The sequence below is a fragment of the Podarcis cretensis genome (assembly GCF_951804945.1).
Source record: "Podarcis cretensis genome assembly, chromosome: 2".
Lineage (NCBI taxonomy): Eukaryota > Metazoa > Chordata > Lepidosauria > Squamata > Lacertidae > Podarcis > Podarcis cretensis.
This window is the reverse complement of record NC_137171.1, coordinates 81186627-81207626: the sequence shown is the minus strand read 5'-3', so window position 1 is coordinate 81207626 and position 21000 is coordinate 81186627. Positions and strand designations below refer to the sequence as shown.

The window sequence follows — 21000 nt, the reverse complement described above, 5'->3', positions numbered from 1 at the left end:
AGATGGTGTTGGATTGCAAACCTCATGCTTCCTGAACCAATGGGCATTGGATTTCAGCAACAACTGAGGGCCACAGGCCACCCACTCCTAATTTAGTTCCCTACCTCTATCTTCCAACCGTCTTCACATAATTTTTACCTCTCTTCTGAATGTTCCATCTTTCCACTCCTTCTCCTAGCAATCACCTGCACCTCTGTAGGGAAGCCAGACTTATGTGTTAACCAATCTAACATTAATACAACAAGGAATGTGGGAGCATCCTGGATGCCTGCATTGCCTTGGTATCATCTTTGAGCATAAGCCTGTAGTCCTTCTTTAAGCACCCTTCTGGACTCATAAGTAGACCAGATTCTAGGAAACCGTAACCCTCTGCAACTGCTTTCATCAAAATTATAGGTATTATGAATAACAGTTCAATTTAGCCTCCACAAAGGCTATTATGTCATGTTGTGCCCTGACAACGAAGATAAACGAGTCGTTTTTTTTCTACCTTTGATCTGAACACTTTGAATCAAATCAGGTATTGCCTCTCATCAGGCATCACTTCTCTTTTTAAGAAGGAAGCAGTTTTCCATGCTTTTAACTACTGTTCAGTTGGCAGGGTCTGAATTGACCTTGGCTGACAAGTTGACAATAGAGGGACTTGTTTGATAATGGCATCTCTCTTTTACATGTATATGACTCTTTTTTTGCACAGATTTCTGCTTTTATTGCTCACAGTAATTGTATAGTCCATTTATTTAAAGCAAAATATGCATGCCTACTTAAATCAGAGCTTTTATGCATGAGTGTATATAGTCAATCAGATTTCTGTTATGAACATAGAATATCTAAAGGCTTTTTCAGGCTTTAAAAGTCAATAGAAATATGTCAGTTTCCAGCAACTGAACAGCTAGGCTTATGATTTTGTAGAAATATCAGTCTATACTAGGAGTTATTATCCACGGTTAATGTCCACGGTTCAGTACTTCTTTTTATCACTTGGTTTTCCTGTGTCTGCTCAGTGTGATGAAGACAGGTATCTCTTCTGAGGACACAAGTTACCAGCATGTTTCACTGAGCAGGCTTTCTCAAAGTGCATTGGGCAGCTCATCAACATTTCAAGGTGGCTTATTCAGTCGTCCTGAATGGATGAATTGTTTCCTAAGCCTTTGTGTAGAATAACCCCAGTTATACTGCTAATGAATGAGGAAAAAATGATCACATATTATTTCTTTGATGGCATGAATTGACATTGAAAAATACATTGCCTGGCTTACGTGTGCACGCATACATGATTCCAACACATTGACTATGCATGCACTAGGAGCATAATATTTCAGAATTTTTATTTACTGAACCAATATTTACTGCATCAATAAATTTATATCTAGTGCAAATGAAAAAGGTGGTGATTGCTGACAGTGTTAAGAATCTGAATATTTGTGACAGGCAAGCAAGTGAATGTAGGACCCCCACTGCCCCCATATGCAAAAAAGAAAAGAAAAAAAGGCCAGGGATGTCAGCTGTTACTGTTAACTGTTGTCAATCTGAAGTTTTAGACTTTGGAATATATGTCTTGATGAATGCTGAAATTCATATGAGAATGTGACAGCCCCATTAAAAGAAGAGTTTCAGGTTAAGAATGGACCTCTGGAACAAATTAAGTTCGTAACCAGAGGTACCACTGTAATTAGAAGCTAAGTGAGAGGAAAACTAGGGTGCTGTACACAACTAGCATCACATTTTGCTAGGCCTGTTTTGTGAGGTATGTTCTATGACAGGCATCCCCAACCTGCGGCCCTCCAGATGTTTTGGCCTACAACTCCCATGATCCCTAGCTAACAGGACCAGTGGTCAGGGATGATGGGAATTGTAGTCGAAAACATCTGGAGGGCTGAAGGTTGGGGCTGCCTGTTCTATGAGTTCTGATCATTGGAGGTTTGTGGTATGCGTTGACCTCTTCATATATTATGATTATGATTATGATTATGATTATTACTATTACTATTACTATTACTATTATTATTAGACTAAATGGCATCAGTTTTGAACTTATGTGCTTGACATTTCCTATACACAGAAAAAGTGATATTTTGATGGTATTTTTGATACATAACATGTCAGAATGTTATCCTTTCCAATTTCATCTCTCTTGTCAAACTAGCTCAAAGGGAGTGAAAACTCAGATGAATCCTGGTATATTTGGATCATTGCAAAATTTCAAAGAAGATAAAGCAAAACCTGTGAAAGATGAATATGAATATGTCTCAGATGATGGAGAGTTGAAAATTGACGAATTTCCAATTAGAAGAAAGAAAAACACCACCAAACGAGATTTGCCCTGTAAGTTTGCTGCTGCTTTTGTGCAAGTGCTTGATTCCCTCCCCCTCTTTCTTTTTCCTTTCTCTTCCTGTGACAAGGCTGCATTTTAATGTTTTAATGTTGTATTTTAATCTTGTTTTTTAAGTTGTATTCATTCAACTTGTTTTTATTATTGGTTGTTAGCCGCCCTGAGCCCGGCCTTGGTTGGGGAGGGCAGGGTATAAATAAAATTTATTATTATTGTTATTATTAAGCAAATGAATGTGCCATCCCACTGTAGCAAGAGGAGCATGTTGGTCAGAGCCCTGGGGAGGAAAGGGTGTAGCATTGGCTCCCCATTCAGAGCGACGATTGGTTTTCACATACGACTGAGGGCAGAGGAGCCACCTCCTTCACCAAAGCCACAGGACATGTTGGTCAGTAAATCACACCATTCAAAGCTGAAGTTAACTCTTTATTAGCAAAGACATGATCTCCACAGACTTGGCCTCATGAGCACAGCAGCTCATTCCCTGTGGAACCTACTCTATGAAATCAGTTGGTGAGACTAAATAGCCTCACCTCCGCACAGCTGTCTATGCCTCCTCCTCTCCAGGGTTTCCCCCAAGCAATTGGAGGCTCTGTCTCTGTGCAGCCAATCTCTCTTCTGCCCTTTTCATGCCTCTCTTGGTTCTGAGAGAAGCTGGGCAGGGGGAGCTGGTCTTAGGAGTGGGGGGAGACACCCGTGACTCTTCACCAACCCGACTCATCTCTGTTTCTTGGCCTCCCTCCTCGCCTGCTTCAGCTTCTGTCTCTGATTCTACCACAAACTGTCCCAGCTCACTAAGCCCTGTTGCCTCTTCAGCTTCAGGTGCCTCCTCTTCCAAACTTTCTCCCTCTGACCACTCACTGTTATCCCACTGCCTTTCCCTGGGCTCTGAGCCTTCTTCCCTTGGGGGTTCCCAGCGGGTTCCTCCCACCATTCCTTTGTGTCCAGCCAGTCCATGACAACCAGGTCAGCGGGAGTGTCTTTGCTTGCATAGTCAACAATGCTTTTGTTTTGAAAAATGAGTGTGAGGTTCTCTTTAATCCCTTTCTTTCTTTATATTTTGGGTACTAAAAATGGCACCGATGTGTGGCTTTCTGCTACACACAGAAATTAATTAAGACAAAGAACATTATTAGCAAAACTATTTAAAATTTTTAAAAGAAGATCTAATTAAAACCTATCTCTATATATAATACTGTGCATTTTTCATTTTGAAAAACTAAATTCTGTCTTTCAATTTCTTCCTAGTTTTATCAGATAAAAAAGAAACTGCACAACACACACCCGTTAAGAAGCCAAAGGTGGAATCAGTATTGTACAAGGTATTCTGGTGTTATACTCTTCCATAATGGGGACTTATGCAGGATAAATAACATTGTAGATGTCCATTAATGACTTGATCTTGTATAGTGACAAGAAACAGCCCTTTGCCAAACCAACACCTGCTATTTTTATAGCAGAACTGAGTACCTCTCTGTATTTATTACTTGACTATAGGGGTTCTGAGAAATCACCCTTAACCTTTGTATAGGAAGGATCAGCATTGTCTCTCTGGTACATTTAGTATCCATCCTGGATTAGTTTAGCAGTAGAGCACATTCTTTCAAGCAGAGGTGATGCATTCAGTCTCCAGGTCTGTCTGAAAACCTGGATAGCTATTGCCAGTCAGTGTTCGTGTTCCATTTTTAGCCAGACTATAGTTTGCACTCACTTTGCTCCTCCCTGGTCCTTCTAACCAAGAACAAACCTTGGTTACAAAGAACTTAACCATGAGACTGGCTTTGGATGACACACTAAACCAAACCTTGGTTTAGCTGCCATATCATGCTGAGCTAAATGGACCAGGGAGAAAGCAGCTGCAGTCTCCTCTCTGGGAGCCCATACATGCATGCTCAGCCATGGTTTGGCTTAGCATTCTGTGCGGATGCAGCCATAGCGGGCAACCCTGAGCTAAATATAGCAATAGTCTGACTTCATAGAAGGTGATTTCTTATGCTCCTAGATTATAAATACAATGATATGCTTGCATTAGACCAGAAAATAAACATTTAATTTAGGGCTTACTACTGACTAGCATAATCCCTGGCATCCCTTTGAAAAAGAAAATCTGTTTTGGCAACTTCTACAGAGTGATGACTCCTCAGATGAAGACTCACTTCATATTGACACAGATGCCAAGCCAGGGCGCAATTCTAAAGTGAAGAAAGAGACTGGAAGCTCAGCAGGCATTCTTGACCTATTGCAGGCAAGCAAGGAAGTTGGGGGTTTAGAGTACAACACCAACAGGTAGGTGTAAGCGAGTGTGGATACCTATTTTTAAATAATGCAATGTTAATATTTCATATATATGGATGCACATTGGCCAGAATTTTCTATTACAATAAACCTTTTCTATTTCACTGCGTTCTCCACCCCCATCCCCCGGTCTCAAACCCCAGAGGCAGGCAGCCGCAGAATGCGTTTGTAACACAATTATAAAATTTGAAGATTTCCTATTAAAAATGCTGAAAATCCACCTAAGTGATAACAATAAAGAAGGTTGTTTATTTTAAAAGAACTGGCTCAATTAAGAGGGAAATGAGAACAGTTTAATTTATGCAACAAAATGTCTTTTATTCCTCTGCTCATTTCCCTAATTGTTGGTTCTTTGGAAGGAGATACTAGAGAAAACCACCTTTAGAAGCCAAGGAAAGCAACAACAAATGGTTTTGAAAATTAATTTCTCTAAAGGGCAGCAAAAATGGGCCTCCTATGGGATTGGCTAGGAGTCTTGCTCATGTGCCACCAGCTCTATCTTTCTGTAAGCATTTGAAATAACACCCACCGTAAGTGTAAAAATTAAAGTTTGGTGTTAATAAAAAACTTTTCAGAATAGTTTTTTTAAAAATAAATTTTAAAAATAGGTATGTATGAAACCAGAAAGCAGTAGATCTACATGAACCATGAAAGCATGAGGAAAGGCTATAGAAATAGACCCATAGTGTTTGTACTCAAGCTGTACTCAGTCTCATTTATTTATTTCCCTAGGACTGTTCATGGTTCCAGATTTGAGCTTGTTACAGGAGCCATTTCTGCATACGGCCAGTGCTGCTGTTGTAACAAATTAAAATCACAGGGAGACTTGTGGCTCCTTAAAGACTAACAGATTTATTATGGCATAAGTTTCCATGAACTACAGGCCACTTCAGATGCATGAAGTATTATCCTGAGCGTATCCACAAAAGCTATTGTCACAATGAATTTGTTAGCATTTAAGGTGCCACGAAACACTTCCGTTTTTGTTTCAGAAGGCTAACACAGCTACTCCTCTGGAAAGTATTATAATAGGAATAATAGGAAAGGGTGCTATCCAGCATCACAGGAGTGGACTTCCTATCACCTTGTAGAACGCCCCCTTCTTCCCCATCCTAACCCTACTTACCATGTCAATGCATACCCCTCCCCCTCAAACACACACATCTAAATTTATTTAATTGGAACTGGTCTTAATCTAAAATGGCCCTCAGTATTTTTGAACCAGTGCATTCAAAGACTTGTGGTTTCGAAAGCAGATTCCACACATCACTAAGGATCATGGGTGAGGTGTTTCACTGTGTGTTGTAGGTAGCTTGCCAGAAATGTGTCCTAGCAATTTTGCTTTTAGAGACGCAGCTAGATCCTGGTTATGTGCACCTAATTTCCAGGTTTCCTTTTTTCGTCTGAACTTTCCTTTTGTCTTTTTAAAGCAAAAATAAATTGTGTGGGCCTTAGTCTCTGTTACTCTCTGATTGTGAAGCTGCTGCTGGATGAATAATGTGTCAGGGCAGAGGGCTGCTTTGATCTTCTCTACAGTCTTTGCATTGTTATTTTTATTTGCTGTATTGGATGTCTTTTCAATTAGGTTGAATAAGAACTGCCAGAATCTGCTCCATATCTGAGTAGCCCCTGGGCAAATTTACCTCTAATGAGCACCCATATTTGTTGGTTGAACCCCTCAGGCTAACTTGGTGGGAACAAGCATGAGCACTCTGACCTACATGAGGCAGCAGGAGACTGAATCTTGCCACACTGTTAAAATGGCATGGAATTCTGAAGCTATGCTAGGTCCAGAGCATTCTGGGAAATCAACATGGCAGCCAGACGTATCTATTCAGCTTTGCCCAGAGTGTCATTTATGGTTGGGAAATGTGATGCAACATTCACTTTTACCCATTTGTGAGGATGCAACACAGTGTAAAGTTTTCAGACATCTTTGTTAGTAATGCATCCAAGTTACTGGGGAATCTGTACACAATCTTGTTGAATAATTTGGATCAAGGCAGACAGTTTGTTATTTGTTAATTTGTTAGTCATAAACAAAATTGTCTCGGCACAATAGTGGAAGCAAGTTAGTGTCCCGTCTACATAACCCTTGATTCAGCAAATATTTATTGATAAACAAATGGGCTTTGTCCAGAGGAAAAATGGGATATGCTATATTGTTTTACTGATTGATAACTGGTAACCATTTATAATGTACTGGAATTTACATTATAATTACATTTTCTTAGAAAGAAACCTTTTGTAATTTCAGATTGAATCAGATTTTTAAATGATCTGCCTCTTTAAGAGGTGCAAGTCAGGCAGAAATTCAATAGGTGAGGGCCACAAAGTAGCAAAGAACTAGCCCTGTAACGAAGAGCAGGGATCAGGGGAAATGTCCCAGATGAAGTTGGCTGCAAGCTGCAGTTGGTGGAATTTTCCCTTCTGGGTATCACTCATAGGAACAGGAGTAAAGCGTAAATATTTTCAGTGTAATGTTCAATCACAGTTCAAAGCTGCCATTCGGCCAGGGAATGATGTAAAGTATTTGGCACCAGCCACACACATGCACTCCATTTAAAGAAGCTCTCATTCATATTTTTTCAAATTATGCTTTCATATTACTAGTATTATTATTTATTATGGTTTTTTAAAAATAGCAATAATCACTAAAACTACAGAAAGGGGATGTGACTTTCCAGACTTTAATAATTGCTTCCTGTTTCATATTTCACTTAGAGCAGATCCAGAATTACTAAGCTGCAAATGTGCCTAATGAAAAACATATTGGGCACAATCCAGTGTCAACATCTCCTGTGCAAACCTGATTGATTTTAAAGAAAGTTGCTCACGAGCAGGGCGACAGAACACTAAGCCGAATGCCAAAAACGACAGGATGCTAAATGGAAGGACGCAAATCTTCTTCTGTGCAAGCTCCATTCGCATGAATGGGGTTTGCTCAGAAGATTGCTACCCGGCCAATTTTACCTTAACCTTTTGCTGCTTTAAAAGCTTGTTAAACAATCAGTCTGTGGCTTGTTTTTCTTCTCCTCTGCGCCCCCCCCACTCCGAGCCACTGGTTTTGATCAGATCCCACAATTTATTTGCTATCGCTTGCTTTGCTTTAGGCAGTTCCTCTCTAATTTGCCCATTTGGCAGGCAGCGTTTGATGGTCCATTTCCACTCTATCTCGGGTTCAAGGTTTTAAGAAAGCAAGCAAATGTCTTAAGTGCTCACAGAGCTGATAATTGCTAAAACCAGGTTTGCTCATTTTCTGGATAGAGCTGTGAGCAGGACCAGTTGTGGCATGCTTTGCCGAGCGTATTCTCGTCTTGCTATATCTGGAATAGCAAGTAGTACAAAAGTGACTGAGTTAGCCTCCCAGCACATCTGATGTAACATAAAACAGCAGCTACCCTGCATTTAGTACAGCCAAGAAAAGGCTGATGGGAATGTTAAGCTCTGCCTTTGCTTCCCCCTCCCCTTTAAAACCATTTCCCCAACAATGGAAGGCAGGTCTCCACTGACTCCTCCACTTTCAATGTTTCAAGGCCACCCACCAAAAAACAAACTAAAAACAACTGCACAGGACTGACTGGCAAGTAGACACTTATGGCTAGCACTTCAAGCAGGCATCTTGGCTTACAAGAATTGTAAGGAGAATTCCTCCTTGAGAGTGCAAGCTAAAACCTTTCCTCTCAGATACAGCAAGCCACATCTACCCACAATTTCTCTCCTATAAGTTTTTTTAGAGGAGGCAGCAGTGACTAGACAAAGCCAGAGCTGCTGTCACCAAAGCTTTCTGGAAAGTACCCAGAGTTTTTCATGTTTGTTGGTATTCTTGATGAATATTTTCAATTCACTTTTGCATGCTGCTTGGGGGTTTTTTGCTGGAGAGAGCGGTATATGAATTCTGTTAGGTAAAATAAATAAATTTGCTGGCGCATCAAAGCATATATTGCTAAAACATCAATTGCTGACATATCACACTGCTTTTTTTGTAGAGCGAGTGAGACAATGACCCGTAATTCCTAATTGTACCATGTGTGAAAAATCTAATAGTATAAAATAAGTTGTTTTTTGAAATATTTTTTATTAATTTTCAATTATTAAAAAATCCAGTAACAGCCACATTTTATCAATATCAAATTACAATTCCCATCCAAATATAGATCACTTATACAGCCAATTATACATTTTGAGTGACTTCCCATGTGCTGGGTTTCAGGGTGCAAAGTTCTTATTTTTTCCTGCTTCTGAAATCTTAGTTAATCCAATTGCATTCAGTCCTGATCTTAGTCCCTTAGCAGCAGCTACAGATTTCCTGACCTCCATTTGTGTTGAGATATTTACTTTTAAAAAAAGAAGAGTTCTATATTTCATCTCAATTGCACCTTGAATCTTTTGGGTGATTACCAGTGTAGACCGGTAGAAATAAAAAAATGAAAAGTCTATTGATTTCAGTTAGCCTACTTTAAATATGAATTAACCAGGCAACCCCCTTTATATTTAAATATATTAATGTCAAGGTCTCTGTTAGAATGTCCAGGGAAAATGATATTCTCCCCTACCAGCTGTGTCTCCATAATGCAGTTTAAGTCTGTCCATTCTCTTACATAAGGTGATGTCTTGTCTGTACAATGCAAATGGCCACAGTGTGGTCGACAAGTGTACCCCATGACGTTGGAGGGCAAGTGACATATGTAATATTGGGCACCCCCTCTTTATTCTGTACTTGCATTTACTCTGAGTTGAAAGCTCTCTTTCTCCCCCCCCTCCTCCTTTCCCCCCCTCAGTCAGCCACCTGCATCTCCCAGCACACAGGAAGCGATCCAAGGGATGTTGTCGATGGCAAACCTGCCTACAGATTCCTGCCTACAGCCTTCGTGGGGCCCCAACCAAGCAAAGAATAATTCCACGTCCGCCCCAAACGCCAAAAAAACTGGAAGTAGCAACAACAAAAATGCAGGGAAAAGGTTGCCGAAAAAGAGTGCAAAAAACAACATTGACATTGAAGATTATGACGAGGACCAGGATCACTTAGACGCCTGTTTTAAAGATTCTGATTATGGTATGGAATGTCTGCATCACTTTTCTTTCTCTCTAGATGTGAACCCTTTAAATATACACATGCAGTGAAACACACGAAGGTGGCTGGTCCCTTCATGAAAGCAGTAACGCCACCAGTTGTTGTGGCAGCAGATTCTGAGTCAGAGGCCTGAACGATTGCTGGAAGCCAGCCTTGTTTTATCTGCCTCGCAACATCTCCCTTAATTCCATTTGGTAATTTTGTCCATGTGAGATAGGTATGGGAGTTCTTTTCAAATTTTACAAGGGAGATCTCAGGTCATGAGAGCCAGCGTGGTATAGTGGTTAAGAGCAGTGGACTCGTAATCTGGTGAACCGGGTTCGCTTCCCTGCTCCTCCACATGCAGCTACTGGGTGTCCTTGGGCCAGTCACACTTCTTTGAAGTCTCTCAGCCCCACTCACCTCACAGAGTGTTTGTTGTGGGGGAGGAAGGGAAAAGGAGATTGTTAGCCATTTTGAGACTCCTTAGGGTAGGGATAAAGTGGGGTATCAAATCCAAACTCTTCTTCTTCTTCCTCTTCATGCTTAAAGGTAAAGGTAAAGGTACCCCTGCCCATACGGGCCAGTCTTGACAGACTCTGGGGTTGTGCGCCCATCTCACTTAAGAGGCCAGGGGCCAGCGCTGTCCGGAGACACTTCCGGGTCACGTGGCCAGCGTGACATCGCTGCTCTGGCGAGCCAGAGTCGCACACGGAAACGCCGTTTACCTTCCCGCTGGTAAGCGGTCCCTATTTATCTACTTGCACCCGGAGGTGCTTTCGAACTGCTAGGTTGGCAGGCGCTGGGACCGAGCAGCGGGAGCGCACCCCGCCGCAGGGATTCGAACCGCCGACCTTTCGATCGGCAAGTCCTAGGCGCTGAGGCTTTAACCCACAGCGCCACCTGTGTCCCCCATGCTTACTGAAGTGCTTACTGAAGTGCTATTCAGGCATTCAGCCTGGACGCAGAAGGCAAATGTGTTGGAGGATGGGGGCATGTATGAGGGTCCCATTCCTGGTGTCCCTGGACATGCCCCCTTCACCTCCCAATTAAGCCTCCCCTTAGTTGGGAACCCAGAGTGTTTAAGCACATCCATTAAGGGCCAGGTTTCTCCCCCACCATTAACTTCCTCTGCTTCCACTCCATGCTGCTTCATATGCTACTGCAATTTCTTCGTGTTTAAAAAGCAGTTTGTGATGCAACATGGGGAGGTGGCTGTTTGAAAAAGGGAGGAAGAAGCCCTAGGCAGACATGCAGAGCTGGGCACCAACTTTTTCAGTGAGCAAGCGAACTCATTAATGGCACTAACGTTGCAATTTACCAGCCATTTACACAATCAACATAGCTTTGTTTCGCTCAGTGGGATGGGACTGCACTGCTAGAACATGCTTAGTGAAGTGTCACTCTTAAGACTGATAGATAGCCTAATAATTCAGCTTCCAAAAATATTAAGCCATACGTAGGATGTCTTCCACCCCTTTGGAAAGCACATAATTTCCCTCTGCTTTCAGCATTTGAGAGGCTAAAAGCAAACAGATTGAAATCCTGTTGTAGCTCAATGAAAGCTAGAATCTCTTCTGAATTGAAGAAGCTGTACTTCTTTGACAAAACATAAGCACAAATTACAATGACGGTACCTGTAGGCATATCACTATAGTTAAATTACTTTTAAATGATTGCAAAAGTATAATGTATAGACACGATCTAAAGATGTCATTCTGAAAGGAGAAGATTGGTTTGGTGGGGTGGGGAGAGAACCAACATTCTTGCTAATTATATATGTATGCTACCATTTAATAGGCTTGCTTTGTTGTAATATGGTTTGGTTCACTAAGGCTCCATTTGTCCTACATCTGGCCAGCACATTTTCAGTCAGTGGCTAAATTGATGCAATTGCTTTAAAATCATATCTCGCCATAGCAAAAAGAAATGAAATATAAGTCCACATTTGAGATAGGTTTCTCAGTTTAAGTGGGTGTAATGCAAACAATGTAACTGCCATTAGGCTAGAAGAAGCGAGTTCTCCGAAATCAAAAGAGATGGAGGGTGTGCCAATCTCAGATGTTTCCATAGAATAATTGGAGGTAGAGTAGCTGTGTCTCCAATAACCACATGTGTAGCCACTGCTGCTACCACATGGCTGCAGCTTACATTGCATTCAATGTGTGTGAGCAACTGCCTCCACCCTGCCCATTCTTTGGGTACTTTTTAATCAGGCTAGGACTTTATAAACGGCTGCCAGAATCCTTCCTAAGCATACAAGATGCACAGAACAAAGAACTGCTAATGGCTGTAGACGGGTTCCAGATACAGTAAGCCTGCAACTTATACGGGGGTTACGTTCCATGAATCACACCTAAAGCCAAAATTGCACGTGAAACACATTGGGGTCAGTGGCAGGTGGGATTGCCAAAGCGTGTCCCTCCTCCCTCAGATGCCTGCCCCCTTTTAATTTTTTGTTAAACTGTTTGCCACAAGCACAAGGTAAGTTGTGCTTAAGTTGCAGGCTTACTGCACACAGAATTACTTCAGAACTCTGGAAAACAAATGCTTGGAAAAATTATTGATGTGCACAGTAGATCTGTAGGAATTGCTTAATAATAATAATAATAATTTGTATACTGCCCTTTATCTGTAGATCTCAGCATGAAGTCTGATGTGGAAGCAAAGGGCCACCTTCAATATATTCCTAATTCAGAGATACTGACAAAGGAGTCTTGCTCCTGTAACTCAAACACTGGAATAGATAATGATGCAAAGCTAATATTTTTATCCTTTATGTTTAGAACTGAATTATTCCAGGTTTGGTTCACCCACTCAAAGGCTATTGGCTCCTCCAATGTTTATTTTTTATTTTTTTACATATATGGCATGCTTACACTATCGAATAGTGCCATACCAGAATCTCTTTTGGTATTTCTTTTCTCTTTTAGTTTATCCCTCCCTTGAATCAGATGAAGATAATCCAGTATTCAAATCTCGATCAAAGAAAAGGAAAAGTTCTGATGATGCACCATATAGCCCAACAGGTAATATTTATAATACTTTAAATCAAACATGTACGGGTAAAATACTCTAAAATCCTTTTAATTCATCATTTACTGTACATACACAGATTTCTAGGAAGCCCCAAAGTAAGTTATGCCATTCACTCATACCTTTTGCTGACAATAAACCTAAAAATGGTCAGAGTTGCTGCAGTATTTCAAGGATGGATGTATATGGCTGATCCTGACTGCCACATTCCTGGCAAGGTGCTGCTTAAATATGCTGCCCTTACCATACCTTGGGTCACAGCAAACAAAGAAAGGATTCCTCAGCAGCACTGAAATTTTGACTGGATTCCTATAACCAGACATGTAATTTTTGAGGAAATCTTTTGCACAGGTTTCTGGATCTGAGTGAGGTCACCTCAATTCAGCCTTTGTACTTTATGTGTTCAACATAAAGCATGCTTAATTCGGTATTGGGTATGCTAGTGTATATATACAACTTCACACTGCTGTGTTTGTAACCTTTGTTTTTTGCTTCTGCATTTAGCAAGGGTTGGCCCATCGGTACCTCGGCAAGACAGACCTGTCCGAGAAGGTACAAGAGTTGCCTCTATTGAAACAGGACTGGCGGCGGCAGCTGCTAAATTATCCCAGCAGGTGAGCTGACCAAAGAGGTTTCAAAAATAAATAAATCCCATGGACATCGGAGTAGACTGATTGGAATTCATGGCCATTAATTTCTACGGGTCAGCACTGAGTAAAACTTAATTGACTAGCACACCTAGAAATTCTGCTCTCTCCTTTTCCAACATGCTGTTCTGGGGAAATTCTCCCAGCCCTCCAGAGTGGATTTGAGGGAGTGCATGGAATGAGAAGGGGCAGAAGAAGCCTTGTTGCAGTAGCCAGAGTCTTTGTGCCACAATGGGTTAGTTGAATCTGGTTCCCAGTTTTTCATCATAGAATCATATAGTTGTAGATTTGGAAGGAACCCTAAATGTCGTGTAGTCCAACCCCCTGCAGTGCAGGATTTGCAACTAAAGCATCTGTGACAGATGGCCATGCCATTTCTGTTTAAAAACCTCCAATGAAGGAGAGAGTCCACCACCTTCCAAGGGAGTCCGTTCCACTCTCAAACAGCTCTTACCATCAGAAAGTTCTTCCTGATATTTAGTCGTTATTTCCTTCCTTGTAATTTGAATCCTTTGGTTTGGGGCCTACCCTCTGGAGCTTGTAGGGCTGTGATGGCTATTTATGGAGTGTGGTGCCTGTAATGTACCAGTGCTAGCAATAACTGCTACCTTTTTGAAGCTAATGGCCATCATATCATTTTTGAAAGGAGGAGCAGAAGGGCAAGAAGAAAAAGAACACCAAAAAGAAACTGTCGCCCAACAACACAAATAAAATCCCTCAGGAAAGCAGCTCTCCTGAACCCAAGCTGGAGTCCCACAGCAGTAGTTTAGCAGACCACGAGTATACAGCTGGTGCAAGCACGTTTGGGGTGGCCCAGGTCAACCGAGGTTCTCAACCAATGGCACCAGGAGTTTTCCTCACGCAACGGAGGCCCTCGTCATCGTCACAGAATAATGCTGCCGCCAAAGGTAGTTTTCATCAGTTTATATTAGAAGTGGCAGATATTTTCATGAGCTGGCAGCATCATTTCCTTAATACATGCTTTGCTTTGTCATAATATGTGGTCTTGTATTGTTTTCAAACCAGTTCATGTAGCATTTGGTAAGTCGTGCTGGTATGCCTCAGTTCCCTACAGAAACCACAGGAAACCACACAACCAGTGTGTATCAAGGAAAACACACTGGTCGTATATACATGGAATGCCTGCTACTTTAGGAATGGTAGTTTTCAACTTTTAAGAAGCTAGCATACCAGTATACCTGAAGGAACGTCTCCACCCCCATCGTTCAGCCCAGACACTGAGGTCCAGTGCCAAGGGCCTTCTGGCAGTTCCCTCATTACAAGAAGCGAGGTTACAGGGAACCAGGCAGAGGGCCTTCTTGGTAGTGGCGCCCGCACTGTGGAACGCCCTCCCATCAGACATCAAGGAAATAAACAACTAGCTGACTTTTAGAAGACATCTGAAGGCAGCCCTGTTTAAGGAAGTTTTTAATGTTTTTAAAGTTTTATCACATTTTTTAATATTTTGTTGGGAGCAGCCCAGAGTGGCTGGGGAAACCCAGCCAGATGGGCAGGGTATAAATAATAAATTATCATTATCATTATTATAATTTTTTGTCTTCTGCGGTGCGGTAAATGTTTGATACGTTTGCCCTTAGACCAGGAGCAGCAAACTGTGAATACTCTGCGGATCCCTAAGCGTGCTAATGCCTTTTGGCATCAGTCGCTGTGATATTCGGGCAGAATAAAGCTTTTGAAGCTCCCAAACGATCGACTAGGAGGGAGAGAACATGCCAGTCGGGCATGTGTCTCTGCCAGTTTGTTGTATGTTGTATGTTGCCATCCCAGCAGCAATCCCCTTCCCCTGTGCAGGAAAACAAGAGCCAAAGGAGAGAAAGAGAAAGGGGAAAGAGAAAGGCAAACAGCATAATGTCTAACTTGACCTTCAGTTTGTGGGTTGCAACTTGTGGGTTGCTTTTTCCTTTTTCTGTTCAGATTAGTTTTTTAGCCTTGATGAAAAGATATTTGATATCAATTTTTGTGTTCTTTTGAAGATTTCAACAAAATCTATTTAAAAAACAACAAAAAACACCCCAAAATTTAAACTCAGCATAAGTCAACTAGATGGCCTTAGTCAGGCCGCCATTTTCCTAAATGTTTGATTTGCGTCTAGAATGTAGGGATGCAGCTAAATCCCTTCCAAACCAATCTTCGTTTGCATTTGCTTCATCTTTCTCCGTCATAAAACTTTCTTCATAGACAGAGGTTTTGTGGCTTAAAGTGTCCCCTTTTCTCACACTTGCAGGGAAACGTACGAAAAAAGGCATGGCCACAGCTAAGCAAAGGCTTGGGAAGATTTTGAAAATTCATCGGAACGGGAAACTTCTCCTCTAAAACTTAGCCCCAGCTGGGACTCTTATCAAAGTTCAGAATGTCCTGAGCTGACACTAACTCTTCTTCAACTCTTGAAGGACCTTCAGTCGTATTGTGCAACACCCAAGGGACAAAACCAGTTAACTTTTTGCCACCACTTTAATAAATTCTTTTTAACTTTCAGCAGTTAAACATGTACAGAATACTGCTATAAATATTTTTTAATATAGATGTCCTTTCTCAAATTGCTGAGAGTGACTAGTTCGCAAAAAGTTAATACTCCAAGAAACTGAGGATCATTCCAGTTTTAGGAAAGTATCCCTTTAACTTGTTTATAAGTGAAGAAAAAGTGGTTGTTTTTAACAGTATGCACATTAATTTCAGTTACGTTTCATTTATCCAGCTGCACCAATTTTAGAGAGGTATCTGGTTAAGTGGCAGGAGATTAGAGTTTTGGTAAATTCCACCTTTGCTCAAATTAACTTACAGAGAGGGGGAAGAAATTTTTGCCATTACTGTGTGTGATATAATACATGCAAGACATAATATGCATAATGGAATACTTAGTTTTCTTTACCTGGCTCATGATAAGTATGTTTTGGTCAACGGAAGAACTAAAATTGCACTTCAGCACTACTAAGAACTTTCCCTATAACCGGGTATAGGACAAAAATGGATGAATTAATTTATTTTATGTGCAATGCTAGGTGACTGCCGGAACAATCCGGATCACAGGCCTGATCCAATTGGGTTAATGATTAGGGTGTGTAGATGCAAAATGGGTTAATGCAGTTCTTTGAAAATCAGTGATTGTTATTCCATTAATTTCAGTTGGTGCTGGATTACAGTCCTTCTCATTGATAGTTTTCCATCCCTCCCACCATTTTCTTATCTGTAAGTTTTATTTTTTTTTAGCACCTCTTAGCATACTGTCTGTCCTTATTGTCTATGCTTTCACCACCACAAGGCAATGTGTGATAGGACAAAGCAAAACACCCCACTAATAACAAAAACCAATGTGTACAGCTGGGAGATTGTTACAAAATGATGGAATTGGCTCCTTAGCAATAAGACCTGAAAAGAACGGTTGTGTCTGGAGATTTCTTTTTACTCACCGCTGTTCTTGCTAAGGCTTGTTTACATGATCCTAGAAACAGAAGGGTTGCAGTTTTGTTTCTTTCAAGATATTGCTAGGTCAGGGTTTCTGTTTGGAAATTATGGCCGTTGTTTACCAGAGCAGAGAATTCCATGTTCAGGGCTGACTCTCCACTTACGGTAACCTTGTGACAAAGGTGCCACTTCTGTGTGTCTAGGCCCCCGTCTCGAGGTGCTGATTCTTGAAATTGAGCACCATGAGGGAAGAACAGATGTCATGGCTCCTTCTGAATCCCAAAGACAGATGCTGCCCATGGCATGTGAAATAGTCTCCTTATCTCCCCATTTCAATGGCTACTGGTGTGGCGGTGCAGGACCTGACCAAGGAGAAATGGCAAGTGTGACACAAAGTTAACACAATATGTCCTCCTTACATTGTAAGTCTGTGCGTGTCAACTCTGAAGTAAGTCCCTTTGAGTTCAACGTGCTTACTCATAAAGTGGATATCCGAATCACCTTTAGTCAAGTATCTCCTCACCGGTACTATGTTCTAGAAAAAGAGGTGGCTCCCTCGTTCTCTTAGAATGGCAATGGAACCCAACTGAGAGGTGCCAGGACTTAGTTCTGGCTGCAAAAAAGCCCTGCTGCTCAATAATTTCCTTGGGTCATCCCTTGGACACTTGCTATTTTGACGTGAATTCTGAACCCCATCCAACAGTTCGCACGTTACTTTCACAGCGACACTGTTTTTTTAATGCAATCAATTAATATGAGATGAAACAAATGACAGCCCCCCACCAATTAACCAGGATTTCTTTCTTTCAATTTACAGTAGCCTTGAGTAAACCCCTGGATCATGTAAACAAAGGAGGCACATCACTGAGCTAAGCTGTTTTCTTGGGATAACTAAGAATGTCAGCAAACAGGGCACTTTCTTCTGGCTCCATGATTCAACCCCATCCCATCTTCCTGCTCTGGGGAAAGCAGCTGGCGGGTGTGTGGGTGTGTGAGGAAACAGTTCCAGAGGCAAAGTGCTAAGAAAATGTAACATCTGTATCAACACTTTGAGGGTTTGTGGGTTGTTGTTTATTAATGCTTGCAAACCCACTAAGACTTGATGGCTCCATGGTTTGAGCTCGCCTTGACCCCAAGGCAGGCCGTGAGGTGCAAACCCATGTCAGCGATGTACATAAGGCTTCTGACAGTCATATCAAAGCACTTCCTATGAGATACACTTGTCTGGAGGAATGACGGCTGTGGGCACACACAGATGTCTGATAAGACGAAAGCCAAGCTTATTGACAGTTTAACTGGATACTTGTCGTCTTTTAACTCTCTTAGTGTTTAGTGTAGAGTGCATTATTTTACATTAAACTTGCTTGTCTGCATTTAAACACTTAAAGAGTTAAATTTGTTTCTCAGGCAATCCCAGGTTTTCATTTATAGATCTGTTTCCTAAAGCATATTTTTTCATAGAATGTAGCCTGTAAATAGCTTTTTAAATACCTTCTTTTTTATAAGAGCAAAGTATCTTTAGACCTTTCTTTCTATAGAATACTTCATTAACCTTTATACAAGTTTTTTGCCGAGTATTATCAACTGTTGTATTTTAGGTTCTTGACTCTAAGAGAGGAATTTTGGGTTTTTGGTCCTTGTTTTTGTTTTGTTTTCCTTTTGATTATTATTATTATTATTATATTAATTATTTCGGCATTGCCTGAAAAACAAGTAAAACTTTGTGCAGCCTTATACAGAATCGAATAATAGTACAAAAAAATTGATCTATTTAAGACACATTATGAAGAAGAATCTTCAACTTTATAATACCAGCTCCTTGTTTCAATTCTTGTATTATGAGGGGATACAATTATTTTATTAGCACCTTGTGAAGTGTTTCTGTGTTTTGTGATGATGTAATTTATTAATGTTTGTAGCTTTTTATATTTGTACATTTATTATGAGCTTTGTTTATATACACATTACCTGGATGTGATGTCCATGAGGAAAAAAAAACAGCTACAGAAAACAACTGAGGCCTTATTAACTAACCTTTCTACAGCCACGATGGGGAAACTGGGTTTGGATCCTCGGAGTCAAAAAAGTTAGTTGAATAGGGCCCCAGGGTTAAGCCGAGCAAGTTTTTTTAAGCTTCCCTAGTATACTGTTCTTGTCAAGCATTTATATAATATAACACAAACATCATGCTGTTTTTTATTATTATTGTTATTATTATGATTATTATTATGATTATTATTTTCGCAACATGTACATTTCTAACAAAGTTTATTGTGGCTATCTATTACAGTGTTTTATTTACCGATTCATATCAAATGCTCTTGTATCAAGTCCATGAAATCTAAGTAAACTTAGATCAAAATTTTAAAAGTAAAATATTTCAGGTTTTGTATAGAACTGGCGTTGGTTTGGTTCTTGAGAAACTTGATTCAGGCTGTGGGTCTACAAAGTCCTGCATCGCAGGGGGTTGAACCACATGACCTCTTTGGGTCCCTCCCAACTCTACAATTCTGTGTCTCTTAAGTCATCGAAGGGCAACGCGCTGCTCTGGGTTGCAGGTAACACTTGTTCACTGCCAGGGCAAGAGTTTCAGTGCGGAAGCTATTTGAATAGGAGCAGATTGATGTAGAAGCAACTGCAGGCAGGATGAGATCCCAACGACTGATCACAGGGCACATAATGAATACCATCCTGCTGTGTTTGCAGGTGCACCTTGCAGAAAGCAGACATTCGTGCACCAGAAGAATGGGCTCCTCCAGATCACCGAAACTCTTTTAGGCTCTGAGGTATATGAGTGTAAAGTAACCCCAATAGCTATGTTCCACCTCTACTGTTGGAAGTGGTTTGCCTTGAATACAAGTGGCCGGGAATCACAAGCGGCAGGGCCGGATTTAAGTTTGATGGGGCCCTAAGCTACTGAAGGTACATAGTCTTAAATACTGTCAGCTTAGTCATTGTTTATTTACAAGCTGTAGTGCAAGAGGCAAAGAGGTAAAACCTCTCCTGCAGGAGGCTTGACTAACACCTCAGGAACTGGTAATTTCTCTATTCTACCAAAGGTAATGGGACCCTTTCTATGTCCCGCTGTCCTCTGTCAACAACAAATTGTCACGTATTTTGTGTTGAATATGAGAAGAGAAGACTCCCTGGAAAAGACCCTGATGTTGGGAAATATTGAAGGCACAAGGAGACAGGGATGACAGAGGACAAGATGGTTGGACAGTGTTTTTGAAGCTACTAGCATGAGTTTGACCAAACTGCTGGAGGCAGTGGAAGACAGGAGGGCCTGGCGTGCTCTGGCCCATGGGGTCACGAAGAGTCGGACACAACTAAACAACAACAACAAAATATGCTATATGGTAATTTATGGACCTAATAGGCATCTAAGCCATTTGCACACGCAGAATGTAGGCACCCTATATATAGAAATGAATAAACCAGTGATATTTTAGGGAGAAGGTTAGCAGGCGGGGCCCATTACTTACATCATAGGAGCCTACACAACACAAAACACTGTTGCAATGTTTTATTTGCTTTTTATCTTATATTTTGGAAATATACATCCAGTGGTTTTTTCCTTTAAATTTTTTGGGGGCCCCCAAGAGAGTGGGGCCCTAAGCTATAGCTTGTTTAGCTTATACATAAATCCGGCACTGACAAGCAGTGAAGTGCTGTTGTACTTTATATCGGATTTTTTTTTTATAATGCATACATCTTTTAAAATGCAATTTCCCCTAAAATGCATATTTTTGCAAGCACTTTCCCTTTTAATTTATTTACTAATATATGCATTTATATATACTTTGTTTAATCACTGCATTTACAGGCACCACCACCCCACTTACACGTGGTTATGTTATGGGGGCCCCATGTGCATAAGCACCTTCTAAACACCCTGGGACTTGTTAAAGAGTAAAAGAGTATTGGGAAATGATCCATAATGAATTGAAAAAAATGTTTAGAAGTACTTTCCCCAGTACTATCCCCTTTCTGTTGGGGATAATTCAGACTGAAATTCCCAGGTGTCAAAAAAGGTTATTTATGTATGCTACTACTGCGGCTCGTGTTTTGTTAGCCCCAAAATGGAAAACGAGCAATGTCCCAACTAAAGAAGAATGGCAATTTAAGTTGACAGAATATGCACAACCTGCAGACTTAACATATAGAATAAGAGAACAAGAACAACATATGTTTAAAGAAGATTAGAAAATGTT

At 40.9% G+C, this 21000-nt stretch overlaps 1 protein-coding gene across 2 annotated transcripts in view; it reads left to right on the top strand.

Moving 5' to 3' along the window:
* The window catches only part of PHF2 (PHD finger protein 2), a 117775-nt gene extending 98592 nt beyond the window's left edge, over positions 1 to 19183 (top strand). For both annotated transcript variants that reach the window (XM_079964984.1, XM_079964985.1), the window contains exons 15-22: positions 2147 to 2325; positions 3581 to 3654; positions 4461 to 4618; positions 9409 to 9683; positions 12614 to 12709; positions 13221 to 13330; positions 14010 to 14271; positions 15609 to 19183. In XM_079964984.1, the coding sequence (XP_079821110.1) occupies positions 2147 to 2325; positions 3581 to 3654; positions 4461 to 4618; positions 9409 to 9683; positions 12614 to 12709; positions 13221 to 13330; positions 14010 to 14271; positions 15609 to 15697 (1243 nt within the window). In that variant the 3' untranslated portion in view covers positions 15698 to 19183. The remainder of the gene's footprint in view (positions 1 to 2146; positions 2326 to 3580; positions 3655 to 4460; positions 4619 to 9408; positions 9684 to 12613; positions 12710 to 13220; positions 13331 to 14009; positions 14272 to 15608) is intronic.
* The last annotated feature ends 1817 nt before the right edge of the window (positions 19184 to 21000 follow it).